Below are 16,866 nucleotides of genomic sequence, written 5' to 3' on the forward strand. Positions count from 1 at the left end.
AAGAATCAAATGTGTAATTAAAAGACACTGGAAAGGAAATCTCCAGATCCAAATGGTTTCACTGGAGAATTCTACCAAACACTTAAAGAAGTAACACCAATTTTACACCATCTCTTCCAAAAAAGAAGAGGACAGAACACCTCCCAAATCATTTTATGAGGCTGGTAGTACTCTGATATCAAAACAAGGAAAAGACAGTACCCCAGAAAATGAAAACTGCAGGTCAGCATATTTTATCAACCTAGATGCAAATATTCTTAATAAAGTACTAGGAAGTAAAATCCAGAAATGTATACAAAGAGTTATATACCACAACCAACTAGACTTTATTTCAAGTATGCAAACTCAACATTGGAAAATCAGTGTAAGCCACCATATCAATAGGCTAAAGAAAAAAATCATATGATCATATCAATTGATGTAGAAAGAGCATTTGAAAAAACATCCAATACCCATGCACAATAATGATTCTCAGTGAACTAGAAATAGAGGGAAACCTCCTAAACTTGATAAATAGTATCTGCAAAAAACCCACAGCTAACATCATACTTAGGGTGAAAGACTGAATACTTTCCCTCTAAGATTAGAACAAGGCAAGGATGTCTGCTCTCAGTGCTCTTATTCAACATCGAACTGCAACTTCCAGCCATAGCAACAAGGCAAGAAAAAGAAAAAAAGGCATGCAACTTGGAAAGAAGAAATAAAACTATCCCTATTTGCAAATTACATGATTGTCTACATGGAAAATCCCAAGGAAAAAACTCACAGACCTCCTGAAGTGAGCTCAGCAAGGTCATGTAATAAGAGAAATGCAGTGCACAAAAACAATTGCATTTCTCCATACTGATAATGAACATGTGGAACCTGAAATTACAAACCACACTATCTATATTCACTCTAAAAAAAACCTAAATACTTGGGCATAAACTTAATATGTACACAACCTGGATGCTGAAAATTATAAAATTAGAAGGTCATCTAAATAAATGGAAGGGAATACTGTATTCATACACTGGAAGAGTCAACATAATAAATACATTAATTCTTTCCAAATTGATCTATATGTTTATGTAATTCCCATCAGAATCCTAGCACGGTTTTTTTTGTGGACATAGACAAGCTTATTCTGAAGTTTATATGGGAAAGCACAGGCCCTAATACAGCTAAAACAGTCTTGGAAAAGAAAAATAAAGGAGGAATCACTCACCCCACTTAGTGTATAGCTTCAGCAGTCAAGACAGTGTGGATTGGTAGAGGGATAAACACACAGGTCAGTGGAACAGAACAGAGAACCCTGAAATAGATGCACACAAATATTCCCAACTGATTTTTGACCAAGGGGTAAAGGCAATTTAATGAAGGAAAGATAGTCTTTTCATAAAATGGTACTGGAGCAATTGAACATCCAAGAGGCAAAAAAAAATGGACCTCTACCTAAACCTCACACCTTATACAAAAATTAAGTAAAAATGGATTTTAAATGTAAAATGAAAAGGTACAAAACTTTTACTACAATTATTATTTTTAAGTAGACTCCATGCCCAGCATGGAGGCCAGTGTGGGGCTTGAACTCACAAATGTGAGATTGAGACCTGAGCTGAGATCAAGAGTTGGATGCTTAACTGACTGAGCCACCCAGATGCCCCTAAAACTACAAAACTTTTAGGAAAAAACATAAGAGGAAATCTTTGGACCCTATGACTAGGCAAAGAGGTTTTTTTTTTTTAACATGGAATTAAAAGCATAATTTATAAATAGAAAAATTGATAAATTGGGCCTTATCAAGATTAAAAACACTTGCTCTGTCTATGAAAGACCTCATTAAAAGGATGAAAAGACAAGCTCCAGACTGAAGGAAAATATTTGCAAACCACCTATCTGGCAAAGGACTAGTATCTAGAATATAAAGAAAACATTTAAAATTTAACAGTAAAAAATCAAACATTCCATTTAGAAAATGGGCACAAGATATGAACAGATATTCACCAAATAAGATATACACTTGGCAAATAAGCACATGAAAAGATGCTCAACATCATTATCCATTGGGAAAATGCAAACTAAAACCATAATGAGATATCACTACACACGTACCGGAATGGCTAAAATGAAAAAGTAACACCACCAAATACTGGTAAGGATGTGGAGAAACCAGATCACCCCTGCATCCCTGATGGGGACATGAAATGGTATAGCCACTCTGGAAAACAACTTCGCAGTTTCTTAAAAAAAATTAAACATGCAACTATCATAGGACACAGAATTTGCATTCCTAGGCATTTATTCCAGAGAAATGAAAACTTATGTTTGCATAAAAGCCTATATATGCATGTCCATAGCATTTTTATTCACAATAGCCCCAAACGGGAAGCAACACAGGTGTCCTTGAAAGGATAAATGGTTAAAGAGACTGTGGTACATCCATACCATGGAATAGTGCTCAGCAATAAATGGAATGGATTACTGATATGTGCAACATCTTGGATGTATCCCAGGGGAATTAAGCTGGATGAAAAAAGACAATCCTAAAAGGTTACATACTATATGATTCCATTTATATAACATACTTGAAGTGACAAAATTATAGAAATGGAAAACAGATTAGTGGTTACCAGTAGTTAGGTATGGAGTGTGAGGAGAGAGATGGGTGTGGGAATCAAAGGGCAATAGGATGTAACTGTTCTATATGCTGACTACTAGTGTCACTACCTTGGTTGTGATAGTGGACTGTAGTTCAACAGGATGTTTCCACTGGGGAAAACTGATTAAAGTGTATGCTAGATCTCTCTGTATGATTTCTTACAATTGCATATGAACCTACAATTATCTCAAAATAAAAATGTTTAATTTTAGGCGCACCTGGGTGGCTCAGCCAGTTGAGCCTCCAGCCCTTTATTTCGGTTCAGGTTATGATCTCAGGGTCCAGGGATCGAGCCCCACGTCGGGCTCTATGCTCAGCAGGGAGTCTGCTTGAGGATTCTCTCCCTCTGCTCCTCCCCCCCAAATAAATAAATAAATAAGGGGCACCTGCGTGGTTCAGTCCATTAAGCATCTAACTCTTGATTTTGGCTCAGGTCATGATCTCAGGATCGAGCCCTGACTCTGGGTCTGAGCTCAGTGGAGAGTCTGCTTAAGATTCTCTCTCTCCCTCTGCCCTTCCCCCCACCCCCATTGTGGGCTCTCTCTCTCTCAAATAATAAATCTTTAAAAACACTAAAATTAAATTTAAAAAACTAAAATAAAATACTAAAAAACATTTCATTTTAAAAAAGTCTTTTGCACACACAAAACAGCAATTGAGACAAATAGGGAATCTTCTAGAAGAGAATCATCAAGGTGGTGACTAGCCTGGAAATCATGTCATGGAGGAAGAACTGAAGAGTCTGGGAGGCAGGGTATCACCTAAAAAAAAAAAAGACCTAAGAGCAGTACTTGGAAAGCTGCCATGTGTGAGAAGAATTAAATTAGAATCAGTGGGTAAAAGTTACAAGAGAAGATTACATTTGAATATATGAAAGAACTTTCTGGAAACTAGAGCTGTGAAAATATAAGATGATGGAATTCTAAACATCTAGAGATACTGGCCTTGTTGTTTCTTGAGCATATCAGGACACTTTAGGGCCTTTGCCCTGGCTCTTCCCTCTGCCTGAAATGCTCCTCCCATATGTATTTGAATAGCTAACACTCTGATCTCGTTGAAGTTTTTGTTTAATGTCCATTGTAAGTCAAGTGGCTGCTCTGGTTCATGTTATCATCATCCTCCAGGCCCTAAGCTGATGAAGCAGGTACCATCTGGAATGTTATTGGTAGCAGAAAGTTGATGGCAGAGAAATAGAGCTCTAGGAGGTCTTGCACCAGTAACGAAATGCTAGTTTCAAAGTGATGCTGGACACTCCCAGAAAAGGGAATTGGAAATTAGAAGAATATTTTTGGAGAGAGACTGGTGTGCTGGTGAGTTCCTCCCTGCCAGTGGGGTGTTGGAAGCCTGCCTATCACTTACCATGAGCCTAGGGAAAGGATTCAAAGAGAATTTGCTACATATGTCACAAGAAGTTTTCAGGACATAGAGGACAAGTGTCTGAGTCATACCTCAGAAATCTAGAGGTCGAGATGGCTGGCTGAATGCTCAAATGAGGGCAGCGAGAGAGGGGCTGGATAGGAGTGGCCAGCACCCCCAGAGGTTGTGAGGCAAAGGGTAGATGTTTCCCCTGGACCATTGTGACCTCAGCACCAGAGAGCCATCGGTGGGGTTGTCTTAGATCCTCTAACTACACACCCCCACCTTAGAGGGATGGCTAGCAAGGTGGAAGAGGAGAGAAGAAGCCAACGCTGCTCCTCCTTTTCACATCATAAATTTTGCTCAGCCTGTACCAAGCTTAGACAAAAGAGGAGAAGTGCTTTTCTTTTAATTTTAAAACTATTAAATCTTTTCATCTTAAAAGAATTTCAGACTTATGAAAAGGTTGCAAAAATCACTTAAGAAGCACAACACAGGACAGACACTTGAGAAAGAACAAGTAAACAAGGTGAGCCCTACAATTTCCCCAGCTTACTGCCTTGAGAGAGATTCCAGGCTGGGGAACAGAGAAAGGGAACCCACGAGGAGCCTGGTTATCATCCTGAACTGACTAGATGGAGCTGGAAGGCCAAGGATGCTACAGTTTGAGTACTGGAGAGGAGATGGCTGCATATAGAGTTCCAGAGATGTGTAGATCTGGAATCTTCAGCAGAGTACTGACCACCACCTATGTGTGAAGAAACCCCATGAGGCTCAGGAAAGAACCACCTGAATGGATTTGAGGGAACAATCCTTGGAGGTCCCAGAGGACCGGAATAGCTTCTGTGTCCACTGACCGGAATGGGAAACATCATAATTCATAGGACATCAGGTAGAGTACTCAGAGGGTTATTGCCTCTAGAGGGGATTAATTAGCCTTAGCCTTAAGGCTGCTCTGATCCCACTTGAAGCTCAAAAGCAATCCTCAGAAGAGTCAAGCTGTTTCCAAGTAACTTAACTCTCTCCTACAATAAAGCTCAAGATATTTATAGGAATACAAAAGTGTGCAGTACCATTAAAGTAAAATTTGCAATGCGTGGCATCTAATAAAAAATTACCAGGCATGCAAAAAAAAAAAAAAAAAAGGAAAGGAAAATATGACCCACAATGAGAAAAATCACTAGAAACAGATCCAGGAATAAAACAGATGACAGTATTAGTAGACAAAGGCATTGAAACAGTTATTATAACTATAGTCCATATGTTCAAGAAGATAGAGGGTACATGTGGGACGAGAATGAGACTGTACTGGGTGTCACCCATGGGGGGGTCAATTTGAGGGGATGTAACTGTTAGGCCAGAGATTGTATGCTCATACCGAATGACTTGGTTTTTCCATCCCTATTTATCTGTAAATAACACTCTTGTTTGTTCCATCATATGTTGCATCTGTAGCATGTCTTAGAGGAAAAGAACTTAAATTTTTGATATACCTTATGAAGTCTACCTTTTTCTCACAAGTTTCTTGCTTACTCATTACGTATACTTAAAACATCCTATGAGTTTCACCTATATTTTACAAGACAATATTTTACATACAATCTATGCTTAATATTACTTGTGAGTTTCATCCATCCTATTTGCTTTTCTTGTATGGTAGATTACAACAATCTATGTCCATACAATATTTATAGCATCTACACAAAAGTATATCTGTCTACAGCCATATCTATATCTACGTCTCCGTATCCGTATCTAACATGACAGCAGGGACTCTGGCTGTGTTGTTCACTATGCTATCCTCAGCACCAAGGACAGTGCCTGACACATACTAGGTGCTCAACAAATCTTTATTGAATTACTATATATGTTAAAGTCTTCCCAACAAATACATATACTATTATGCAACATGGTTGTTTGTCTTGTGTCACTATTTGCTCTTGATTCTTGGATACGATGACAAAAGTAATGAAACTGCCACTCATATGGTAACTAGAATGTTTTTTACAACATTGAATGAGTCCAAGAGCTAACTAGCTTGACCACAATTGCTATGCATAACCAGCCTAAAATAAAATAAAGGAGATGAGAAAAATGCCTAGATTTATTCTTACTTTTTTGACTACAGTGCTTCCACTGTATTCATTCCACTGTTCTAGCCCAAATGACAGGCGCTTAGTAAGGGACAAGGCAGGGGTAAGAACTGAACAACTGTTCAACTAAACAGAAGAGACTAATCCAGCAGTTTGTCATTTTCGCAGTGTGGCTGGGCGTGGGAGGCAGGAAGGACATCAGGAGAAGGGGCTGGGGCTTGTTTCAGGTGTGCAAATTATGGGGGACAACGACAAAGTGCACCGCGTGCACCAACTGCGGGGAAGGCGCTCGTTAGCTAGGCAGATTCTGGGTTCTTTACCCAGCAGGGTTCGTGTTCAGAGGAAGGTATTATTCAAGCCAGAATTCACAACTCCTGTGAGTCTCACTCAGTCAGCAGGGCTCCAGTGAGAACTGGAAGGAACACGGGAAGATTAAAGTGGGGGCAACAGCAAGACGCCGGCAAGTGATTGGGAAATGGGCATCTTTGTCCTCCTGACGGCTGTGCCAGTCATTGGAATAATCTCAGATAAACAGGCACATTAGGAAAATTACTATTATTATGCATTACAAGGCTACAAGGAGAACATGTCCATCCTATTTTTTTTAAGGCTCAGAACAGAGGTGTTGAAAGTTTTCCCTAGCTTCCCTCTTCCCGATTCTAGTCTGTGTGTTTTTACAGATCTCCTCAGAGTCCATTTTCCACTCATTGGCCACAAAAGAGAGTATACAATGATGTCACTTGTTGAAGTTCCTAATTTCTACCAGGACTAGAATTAAGGAAGGATTTCTTCAAAGATTTATACTGGCACTTTCTGCTTTCTTTTGGGGGTGGGGTAGAGGCATGGACTGTATTACCACTGAAACATGCAGAGAAGCCAAAGTGTGATTTTGTAAGGTAAGTCCTATCCTGCTTTTGTCAGAATGGCTTGTGACGTGCTGCAAAGGACACCATCAGGAAAGTGAAAAGACAACCCACAGAATGGGAGAAAATATTTGTAAATCACATATCTGATAAGGGACTTACATCCACAATATAAAAAGAACTTTTACAACTCAATAATAAAGACAAATACCCAGTTTAAAAATGGACAAAAGATCTGAATGGACATTTCTCCAAAGAAGTTATACAAGTAGTGAATGAGCACATGACAAGATGCTCAAAATCATTAGTCATAAGGGAAATGCCAATCAAAAATCACAATGAGGTGCCACTTCACACCCACTAGGATGGCTCTAATCAAAAAGCTAATAATAAGTGTTGGTGACAGTGAGGAGTATATACCTCATATACTGTTGGTGGGAATGTAAAATGGTGGAGCCACTTTGGAAAACAGTGGAAGTTTCTCCAAAGGTTAAGCATGGAGTTCTCATACGACTCAGATATCCCATTCCTGGATATATATCCTCGGTCCACACCTTGTATGATTCCATATATATGAAATGGCCAGAATAGGCAAATCTATAGAGACAGAAAGTAGATTGGTGGTTGCCTAGGACTGAGGGGTATTGGGGGAGGGGCAGTGAGTGCTATTGGATACTGGGGTTTTGGGGGAGTGTGATGAAAATGTTCTAAAACTCATTGTGGTGATGGCTGCTCAGCTCTGTGAATATACTAAAAACCACTTAAATGGGTGAATTGGATGGTTTGCGAATTATATCTCAATAATACTGGTGTTAAAAATGAAAAATCCAAACCCCAAAACCTTGTGACAACATCCGGTGCATCCTATCTTTTATTTTTTTCATTTTTTAAAAAAGATTTTATTTATTTGAGAGCGAGAGAGATCACACAAGTGGGGGATACGGGCAGAGGGAGAGAGAGAGCAGCAGACTTCCTGCTGAGCAGGGAGCCCGAGGTGGGGCTCCAATCCAGGACCCTGAGATCATGACCTGAGCTGAAGGTAGCGCTTAACCTACTGACCCACCCAGGCCCCCATGTCCCATTTTTTAAATCAAAGTACTACCTGCAGTGGTAATACTACATTTTAATATTGGAGCCTAAAATTGTAAGGAGGGTAAGATCCAGAGTAAAGATCCGTTTGGGTTCACAGCATTTTATAGGTCAGGCAGGCGTCCTGCTTGGAGCCTATTTTCCTGGCATACAAAATTTGTTGCTGGTTATTTCTGGTGCTTTGTCAAGGTCACAGTGAAAGTCAGGACGAGCAGCCTCCAGACCTGGGCTCACGAGGGCCATGCTCTTGGACACTGGGGACAAAGAGTACAAAATCAGAGGCGATTTATTTATCTTTTAATTAATTTATCAAAATCAGAGGCGTTTGAAATAAGCATCTTATCCCCTCAATTCTGGGTTAAAACTACCTCTGTATTTAGTTTGAAATTGAATATTTACCTCCAAACCAGCGCTTTGAAAGAGTTTTTACTCTGCTTGAAAAGCTTCGAATTGTTTTGAAGGAAAAAACCGGGACTCCTAAAGTTGGTCAGTCTGGAGGGACTGCAACAAACAAAAACCTGAAATTGACGAATCCGCCCTCCTCGGGCGCTGCCCGGGGGAGGCGGCAGGGGGCGTCCGGCCAGCTCCTGCCCCGTCGCCCTTCCCAGACCTCCCCCCGCCCTCCGCTCGCCCTGACGTCCCCAGCTCCCGCCTCTCTCTCTCCCCAGCCTTCAAAGGGCGCTCGGGGGCTGCGGGGCTGCGGTTTGCGTCTGCGGCCGCGGGGCCCTGCCTTCACCTGCCCGCCGCGGGGCCACCGGCGCGCGCTGGCTCCCGCAGCTCCCCGCCCGCGCCCCGGGAACAGGTGCCGGGACTGTTTGTGGCCCGCAGCCGCCCGCCGCTCGTGCGGAGGTGGGACCCAGGAAGGGCTCGCAGGGCGGCCACATGGAGAGTCACGGCGGGACTCCCCCGGCTGGGGCGCTCGGGGCGGCGGCCGAGTTACCACCGTCTCCGCTGCCGCCGGGAGCCGAGGGCGCGGCGGGGCCGGCGGAGCCCGACGGGGCGGCCGAGGGCGCGGGGAGCGGGAGCGGGGCCGAGGACGGGGGCGGGCCGCGACGGGCTCTGCGGGCAGTGTATGTGAGCAGCGAGAGCCCGCAGGGCGGCCCGGCCGGCGGCCCGGAGGCGGGGGCGCGCCAGTGCCTGCTGCGGGCCTGCGAGACCGAGGGCGCCCAGTTCATCTCCGTGCCCTTCGGGGAGCTCGACTTCGGGGAGACAGCTGTGCTCGACGCCTTCTACGACGCAGGTGAGGCGGATGCCCCCTTCACCCCCACCCCACCCGACCCTGTCCGCTTTCCTGACCCTGGCCCACGCCACGGCCCTGCCCCTCCCCAGCCTAGCCTCCCGTGACTCTCACCACCGGCCCGCCCCGCCTTTACGCGAGGGGAGAGTAAGTGGTATTGTACCTTTTTACAGATAAGAAAACGGACGCCGCTGGCATTTAGGCTCATTATTTTTCGATCCCCTTAAACAGCAGTTGACCCAAGAAACAGCCCGTAACCCAGATGATGCGGAGCCCTCCTCCCCACCCAGCTTTTACTTCCTCACTCCGGCCCTGTCCCTTACAGCAGTGAGCGGGCCCCAACCCTAGCTACACATTAGAATCACCTGGGGAACTTTTAAAACTCCTCATGTCCAGATTGTATCCCAGACGAATGATCCCACAATCTGAGGCCGCACGAGTTTTGAATGCTTTCCCAGATGATTCCATTTTGCAGCCGAGAGTGGGAATCCCTGTGCTACAATGGAGTGCGGATCTACGTGTAGGGGGAGGGGCTCTTAGAAATGCCCCAGTGTTCTTTCCGGTACTTTAATTCCTGCCCCCAAACACACTTCGAGACGGTGAGGCTGTACTCTACCACCGGTGTGACAGATCTGTTTTATCCCGTAATGCTGAAGCATTGGCGGGGGGGGGGGGTTCCGGGTGTCTTTCCTTGCTGGAATGGGATACTAGAGCTCCAAGCTCACTGTGATAAGCTTGTGGTAAGAATCCAGTCTTAAAATCAATACTTTTTGGTTGGCAAGTTTCTCCAGGTGTGGAATGGATTGCTGCTTGGATGTTTTTCCTTACCACACCTTTAGAATCTATGTGACAAGCCTCTGGCACTTGGATGACATTAATAAGCCTTGTACGTGGGACGGTAATTACCTGGTTTGTGCCTTGGTTTCTCCATTGCTCAAGTGGTGGTAACAGTGCCCACCCTAAGCCTAAAAGCATGTGAGAAGGTGCAGGGGGAGTTTGAGACCCTGGCCACCCGACGCGGAAGTGGTAAACTAGGTGTATTGTTCTCCATTCTCAGAGGCAACAGGGATCTGTTTTCTGCAGAGCAAATGCTCCCCACCTGGAAGGGGGGCGGGGTGTCAGGCTTGTTCAAATAAAGTGGCAGCTGAGCCCGTTGAAAACACTCTCTTGACATTTCTGACCACTCGGAGTGTACTCAGTGCTACGTCTTTTTAGAAAAGTTCCTCGGGAGCCCACTTCACCCAGAACCACTCGGTTTTCTTGACCTCTATTCATCCGCTTCCGAAATTAGAGTTTGAAAAGACTCTTCTCTGGAAGGTTAAACGTCCCTTGCTGTGCTGCACAATTGTAGCCTCTTGCCTGCTGGTGCCAGCTCTGAAGACGGGTGTGCCATGGCTCTACTCGGGTGTGTGTGTGTAACAAGCCTTCATCTACTAACCGGACCCCTTCTGGTTTGGTGTGAAAGTCCAGTCAGAAATCTTGGGCTTTTGATTCCAGAGCTACACAACAGGCACCTCACCTTTTCTTGCTCTGGGTCCAGATTGCCTAGAATTTTCTGCATCGTGTACCTCCTTTGGTTGACCTTGGCTTGGTCTTGACTAAATCATTTCTCGGTACGTCATTATAACTAATAAATTCTTTGCATGGGTTTGACCGAAGACATATGCAAGTCCAGTAGTGGGTTTATGGACTAAACAGAGGGATCCCCCCCCCCCCAACCTCTCCTGATCTTTACCACTCACGGACTTTGGGCATCTCCACCCAAACAAAACAGAACAGCAACAAAAACCACACAGAAAACCAAATCTGTCACTTCGGCTCCTTTGTACAAGTTCTGGAAGCATGCTGTCCAACACGGTGGCCCCTAGCCACAGGGGGCAGTTCACAAGGAAGTCCGTTTAAATACAAGAAGTCAGTCCGTTATTGGCACCAGCTGTATTTCAAGGGCTCAGCAGGCACAAGTGAAGAGAGCGTGCTCTTCCTCACAGAAGGTCCCACTGGACTGTGCTGTTCTAGAAAACGGGGGCGGGGGGGAGAGGACCCATTGAGCTGTCCCCAGAGGTATTTTAGGGAGCCTGGTAGGTGTGAAGTGTACTTCCGGTCTCGTACCCCTAGCGAGGCAAAGCTGGCTGGAGTGTGTTTTCCCCCACCTTGTGCAGTTTTCCATGGTCCTGTGTGGGTCTGGAGGAGAGGTTCGGGGTCGCCGGTGCCTGGGTGCTTCGGTGGGGGTGCAAGAGAGCCACAGGCGGGCCTTCAGCCCGAGTGAGGACCAGTGACGCTGGTGAAAGAACACGGCCACAAGCACTTGAAAAGGAAATCCGAAAATATTTGTAACCTAAAATCTGCCATTTAAACATCTTTATGCATTTCATTGGCATTAAGTACATTCACACTCTTGTGCAACCAACACCACCATCCCTCTGCAGAACTTTTTCATAAGCCCAAAAGCTCTGTGCCCCTTCAACAGTAACTTGTCACTTCTTCCTCCCCTTAGCCCCTGATAACCACTGTTCTACTTTCTGTCTCCGAGAATTTGCCTGTCCCAGAAATTTCATATAACTGTGATCATACAGTCTTTGTCTTTTTTGTATCTGGCTTATTTCGCTCAACACAATGTCCTCGAGGTTCATTTGCGCTGTGGCGTGTAGCAGAGTGTCCTTGAAAGCTAATGAATACGCCAGTGTTCGCCCTGGCGTCTGCAGATGGGGCATTTGGGTTGTTTCTACCTTCAGGCTATTGTAGATAACGTTGTAATGACCATGGGTGTCTGAATACCTGCTCAAGTCTCTGCTTTCACTTTCTGGTGTATATGCCCACCTGGGGAATTGTGTCATATGGTGATTTCATGTTTAATTTTTTTTGAGGGACATTTTGTTCACTTTTAGCAGAGGTGGTCACTTTTAGCAGAGGTCCCTGTGTGCCTTTGGTCTGCAGAAGGACTAGCTTTTGTTTTGCTTTTTAAGCATCTGTCCTCCATCTTCAAAGATGAGAGTCTGGAATTCAGTAGAACTGTTAAATTCAGTGAGGTTCAATCCCTTGGTTACTTCTAGTGCTTGGAAAACAAGACAGGTCTTCTCTCTTTTTTTCTTTTTCTAGAAGAAACCCCTTTTTCTGGATGTGCCTTGATTCCTTTTGTTTAAATACCCATGTATCTACTTGAACAGAATTCATAGTCATGACTTGCGATCACTTACTGTGTGTGCGGAGTGTATGTACACCAAACAGCCTGTTCTTCCCGAGTGCGTGCTGTGTGTCTCTTGGAGCTCGGTGCTCGGGAACACAGCAAAAACTGAGACTTCCTGCGGGAAGGAAATCTGTGTAACTCTGGCTCGTGCTTTCCCACACATTCTGAGATGGAAATTCTGTTTTCTCGGACACTATAGTTGAATATGCTTACTGTGGTATCAAATCTTAAACAGAGGTCTGGTGCAGTAGAATACAATACAGTTATTTCCAAGGAACGCACCGTTATCATTGATGCCCGTTTACTCTCCAGTTGGGTGGTTAATGACCAATCTAAGTTAGGGCCTCCAGCTGCATGCTAATTCGAGGCCTTCTTGCCTTAGCTAGTAACGGGTCCAATGACAAGAACCGCCCCTTTGATCAAGCCTTGTCCCTACCTGCCCTGGGGCGCAAGTTCTCTGTTGCTGTTGGGTCTGGCTCTGCCTATCTTTGCTCCTCTCTGAACCTCCTTTGGATGCTACTTTCCTGGCCCTGGGGCCCTGCTTCCGAGGTCTTTTTCTTATGTTCTTGGTGATTTTACAGGTGGTGAGCTATTGCCACCTACGGTAGGAAATCCTTGCACTTCCTGAACATCCATTCAAAAAGACCAAGGCCAGGGCTTTAGTCTCCAGATGAGCTATTTGGCTTTGCTCTATCCTGAGGACACCCCTTTGCTGGCTGGCTCATACAGAGTCATTTGGAGGATGCAAAGTGTGGCAGAGATTGCTGGCTTACTAGAGATTTACACTCCTAGTTGTGGCTGGACAGTGGGGACTACATTTTCCAGCACCCTTTGAGTCTCAGTGGGAGGTATAACTAGTTCTGGCCAATGAAACAGAAGTACGGGTGGTGTCTGTCGCTTCTGGGCCGAAGTGTTAGCATATCTAGTAGTCCTTCCCATACTGTGTCACCCTTTCCCATGGTCCCCAGTGTAGACGATGGCGGTGGCAGAAGATGGAAGGCACCTAGATCCCTGAACCACTCTTCGGAGGGTAGCTTTTGGAGCAGGAATGTTCACTTAGGGGTTTGCATAAGCAAGAGAGAAGCTTTTATTTGGTCAGGTTACTAAGATTGGTGGGTGGGGGTTGTTACCGTGGTAAGAGTATAACTTGGGTCATGAAAATCTAGCACAAATGCTAGAAAGTTGTCTGCAAGGTATGCCTTTCCAAGAGGAAGTCAGGCCACGAATCCCCTCATGTCCTGGATCCTCCCTGTTTATAATCTCTGCCGACCGTGGTGCCCGAGCTGTGGGGCTGTGCGTGAGGAAGGCAGAATTGAGACGCTGGCTCCCCTGGGTTCATACCAGCAATGGAAAAACACATTCTAGCTTCGATTTGGTTTCACTGGTTTTGGAGGCTAGGCTATTTTTTTCCTTTTGTATCAAATGATACTATAGTGATTTTGTTAGTTTTTAAGCTGACGGTAATATCGGGCTTTCTGCCAAAATAGGATATGTCATGGTTTAAAGTACGGCCAGCTCTAGTCCCTTTTGCTGCCCTTTCCATGGGTTATGTCTAGCTTCTCCATCTGTGATGTTGTGAATTTTTTAAAAAGGTTTTCTTGAGAGAGCGAGCACGAGCTGGGGGAAAGGGAGAGGGACAGGCAGACTCGCCACTGAGTGGAGAGCCTGACTCAGGGCTCAATCCCAGGACCCTAAGATCATGACCTGAGCCGAAAGTCAGCCGCTTAACTGACTGAGCCCCCCAGGCGCCCCATACTTGTGGATTGATGTGTTGTGTGGCAAAGACAGTGCCTTGCAAGCATCCGTATCTTCTCCCACAGTTCCAAATCTCCCTTGCAGTTAGCGTGGGTCCTTGTGATTAGTGCTGGTCTGTGAAATGTGAGCAACATCAAGCATCACTTTGGAGGTGACTGAGACATGAGTGTGCCACCTCCATCTCTCTTTGCCTCTATTGTGGCTTATTCGAAGGTCATGTGTTCAACATGGTAGTTAAGCCACTGAAACTCCTGTGGCAGCATAGCCTAACTTACCCTGACTAATAAAGCTTGCAGTGCATTCTGCTGGAAATGCCTAAATGCAGCTCTCCACTTTTGTGGACTTAATCCTCAGGTGCATTGGCTTCTGCTCAAGAGAGAGCCTTATACATGCCTTAAGATGGCTCGTAATTGGGTGCATACTCTTCCCGTCGCTCTGGAAAATGCATAAAGTTCTAAGGAAGACAGGCCTGTGGGATGCGTGGGTTTGACAGTCGTAGAAGGTGCACTTTGTGCGGCATCTAGACGTGGTCAGGAGATGGGCCAAATCTATTTCCAGCAGAATGTAAGGGCAATAGTTAGACACTGTCTTCTGTTAAAAAAAAAAAAAATAAACATGGATGAGCAAAATCAGCAACCTGGGAGTCAGTCTTGACCCCACCCTCTCAGTCATTGCCAAATCCAGCCTATTGCTTCCAAAATGGTTCTCAGATCTGCTTGACTTCGCTCTATGTGCCCCTCCTCCCCAGTCCAGGACTTCTCTCCTCTCATCCACGTTGTGGCCAACAGGCAAGCAGCTTTGTCACTGGTCTCTTAAGGTTGGGTCAGTCTTGGTGTATTCCCCTCCGTGTCCTCTGCTTTGATGCCACTGTAGCCTGCAGTCTTGCTCTGCCCAAAACGTCCTCCACCTTCATTCTTCCAGGGAGCCTTCACAGACTCCTCACCTGCTCTCTGCCAGCTTCAATCACACCGAGGTTTTCATGCCTAGTGAGTAACACAGCTGTGATTAAATAGTTACTGATAATTAACTCTTCAACGGTAGGGAGCCAGATGCGGTTTTCTTTGCTACTCTTGGAGTGATTCCTAGGAATACCTGTCCAGTTCCTTTTTAGAATAACTCTCAATGGACACAGATGACACTTGGTTTCTCCTGTTGAGATGAAGCAAAACGTGTTTGGTACCCTCCGCAGGAAATCAGAATGTGGTTTCCTGTAGAAACCATGTTGAAAATGGTGGCCAGGCATAGATATAGTCCAGTTGTGATTTTTTTATTAGGAAAGAGGAGACATCCTAATGACACATTTCTGGATCTGGACCTTTCTCCTCAGTGGTACATCTTAAATAGAACAGACGAGAACAGCTCACACTGGAGACCCTGGAATGGCAACAGTGGTTTGAACTGTGTTCTGAGAATACCGGTTCTTTTTATTTGTCCGCACTTTCTACGATGTATATTCTTCACAATGGGATTTTATTTTAAACAAGTGCAGTGGGAGAATAAAGATGGCGTTATAACTGAGAAGCCTCCTCTCTCCCTGCTGGAGCCAACGGTGTGGCTTGCTCAGGCCACAGTGACTTTCCTTGCGGGGACAAGACCGCGTGAGCCCCTGGCTGGACCTCAGCTGTCCTCTGCTGGACCTGGCTGTGGCTTGCCCATGGGGGCCGTTCCCAGAGCCGCCTTCCTTTCTAGCTGCTATTACTGCTACTGACTCCTCATTGAACCTGGAACTTGAGTCAATTCTTAGTCATGTGGGCTGAGTGAAAGAAGCATTGCACCTGCAGCATTTCCTCACAGCTTTGCCGTGTGAGCCTTGAGTGCATTTAGGGTAGACAAACCCTCGGGGGCTGGCCTGCTGCATTGCTGGCTGGCTGTTGTCACTGGGGCAGAATGTGTTAGGGGTTCCCAGCAGCCAACTTAAAAACCAGACTTAAAAAAAAAAAAAACAGACTTCTAGAATGCAAGCCATAAACTATTGTTGAAAGCCTCTGTGTACGAGGCTTTGGGATAGGAGCTGTTTAAATCCTGGTCAAATAACATCAGTGGGGGAGGGGTGAATTCGTGCAAAGCCAGCTGGAAAACTTCTTGTCCCCCCGCCCCCATACCTTCCCAGCTTTCGGCCTGTTGGGTGTGGCAGGGCTTGGCCAAAATGCCTGGCAGTTGCTGGGGCTTGGTTGGTAGTAGGGGGTGCAGCGCAGGAAGGAGCTGAGCTGCCGACTGCGGCAGGAAGCAGCGTTCTCGGGAGAATCAGGGTCAGCCCGGGGGCAGAGTTGGACAGAGGTGGAAGCGGGAAAGGAGTAGGCGCTTTAGATGTAGATCAATTTTTTCTTAAATTCTTATTGTGGAAAATTTCAAGCATGGACATTAGGCAGCTTCAACAGTGAGTATCATTGTGCCATATTGATTTCTTCTTTACCGCTACCTACTCCCTGCCCCACACTTGATTATTACAGTCTTAAGCATTTTTAACCTACAATGTGTATACATTGAAATGTACACATCTCCGCTGCACAATGTGAGAAATGACTAAACCTGCGTAAACAGACCCTATGACAATAGAAGTTCCATCTGTCCAGAAAGTTCCCTCATGTCTCCTCTTGCTCATTTCCCTCTCCACTCCAATTCCTGGCCCCAGAGAGTGCCTGAGAGGA

At 45.3% G+C, this 16,866-nt stretch overlaps 1 protein-coding gene and 1 long non-coding RNA gene across 4 annotated transcripts in view; one reads left to right on the forward strand and one right to left on the reverse strand.

Moving 5' to 3' along the window:
- Positions 1–8,107: 8,107 nt before the first annotated feature.
- Positions 8,108–9,736, reverse strand: LOC118356512. The gene is made up of 3 exons (XR_004819809.1): positions 9,645–9,736; positions 8,442–8,543; positions 8,108–8,296 (listed from the first exon to the last, which is right to left on the reverse strand). It is a non-coding gene; the product is annotated as an uncharacterized LOC118356512 (long non-coding RNA).
- Positions 8,778–16,866, forward strand: part of MAP3K15 (mitogen-activated protein kinase kinase kinase 15) — a 117,642-nt gene continuing 109,553 nt past the window's right edge. For 2 of the 3 annotated variants that reach the window (XM_035725496.1, XM_035725498.1), the window contains exon 1: positions 8,778–9,282. In XM_035725496.1, the coding sequence (XP_035581389.1) occupies positions 8,925–9,282 (358 nt within the window). In that variant the 5' untranslated portion in view covers positions 8,778–8,924. The remainder of the gene's footprint in view (positions 9,283–16,866) is intronic. The other variant, XM_035725497.1, reaches the window with a different exon arrangement.

Source organism: Zalophus californianus, chromosome X (genome assembly GCF_009762305.2).
Source record: "Zalophus californianus isolate mZalCal1 chromosome X, mZalCal1.pri.v2, whole genome shotgun sequence".
Lineage (NCBI taxonomy): Eukaryota > Metazoa > Chordata > Mammalia > Carnivora > Otariidae > Zalophus > Zalophus californianus.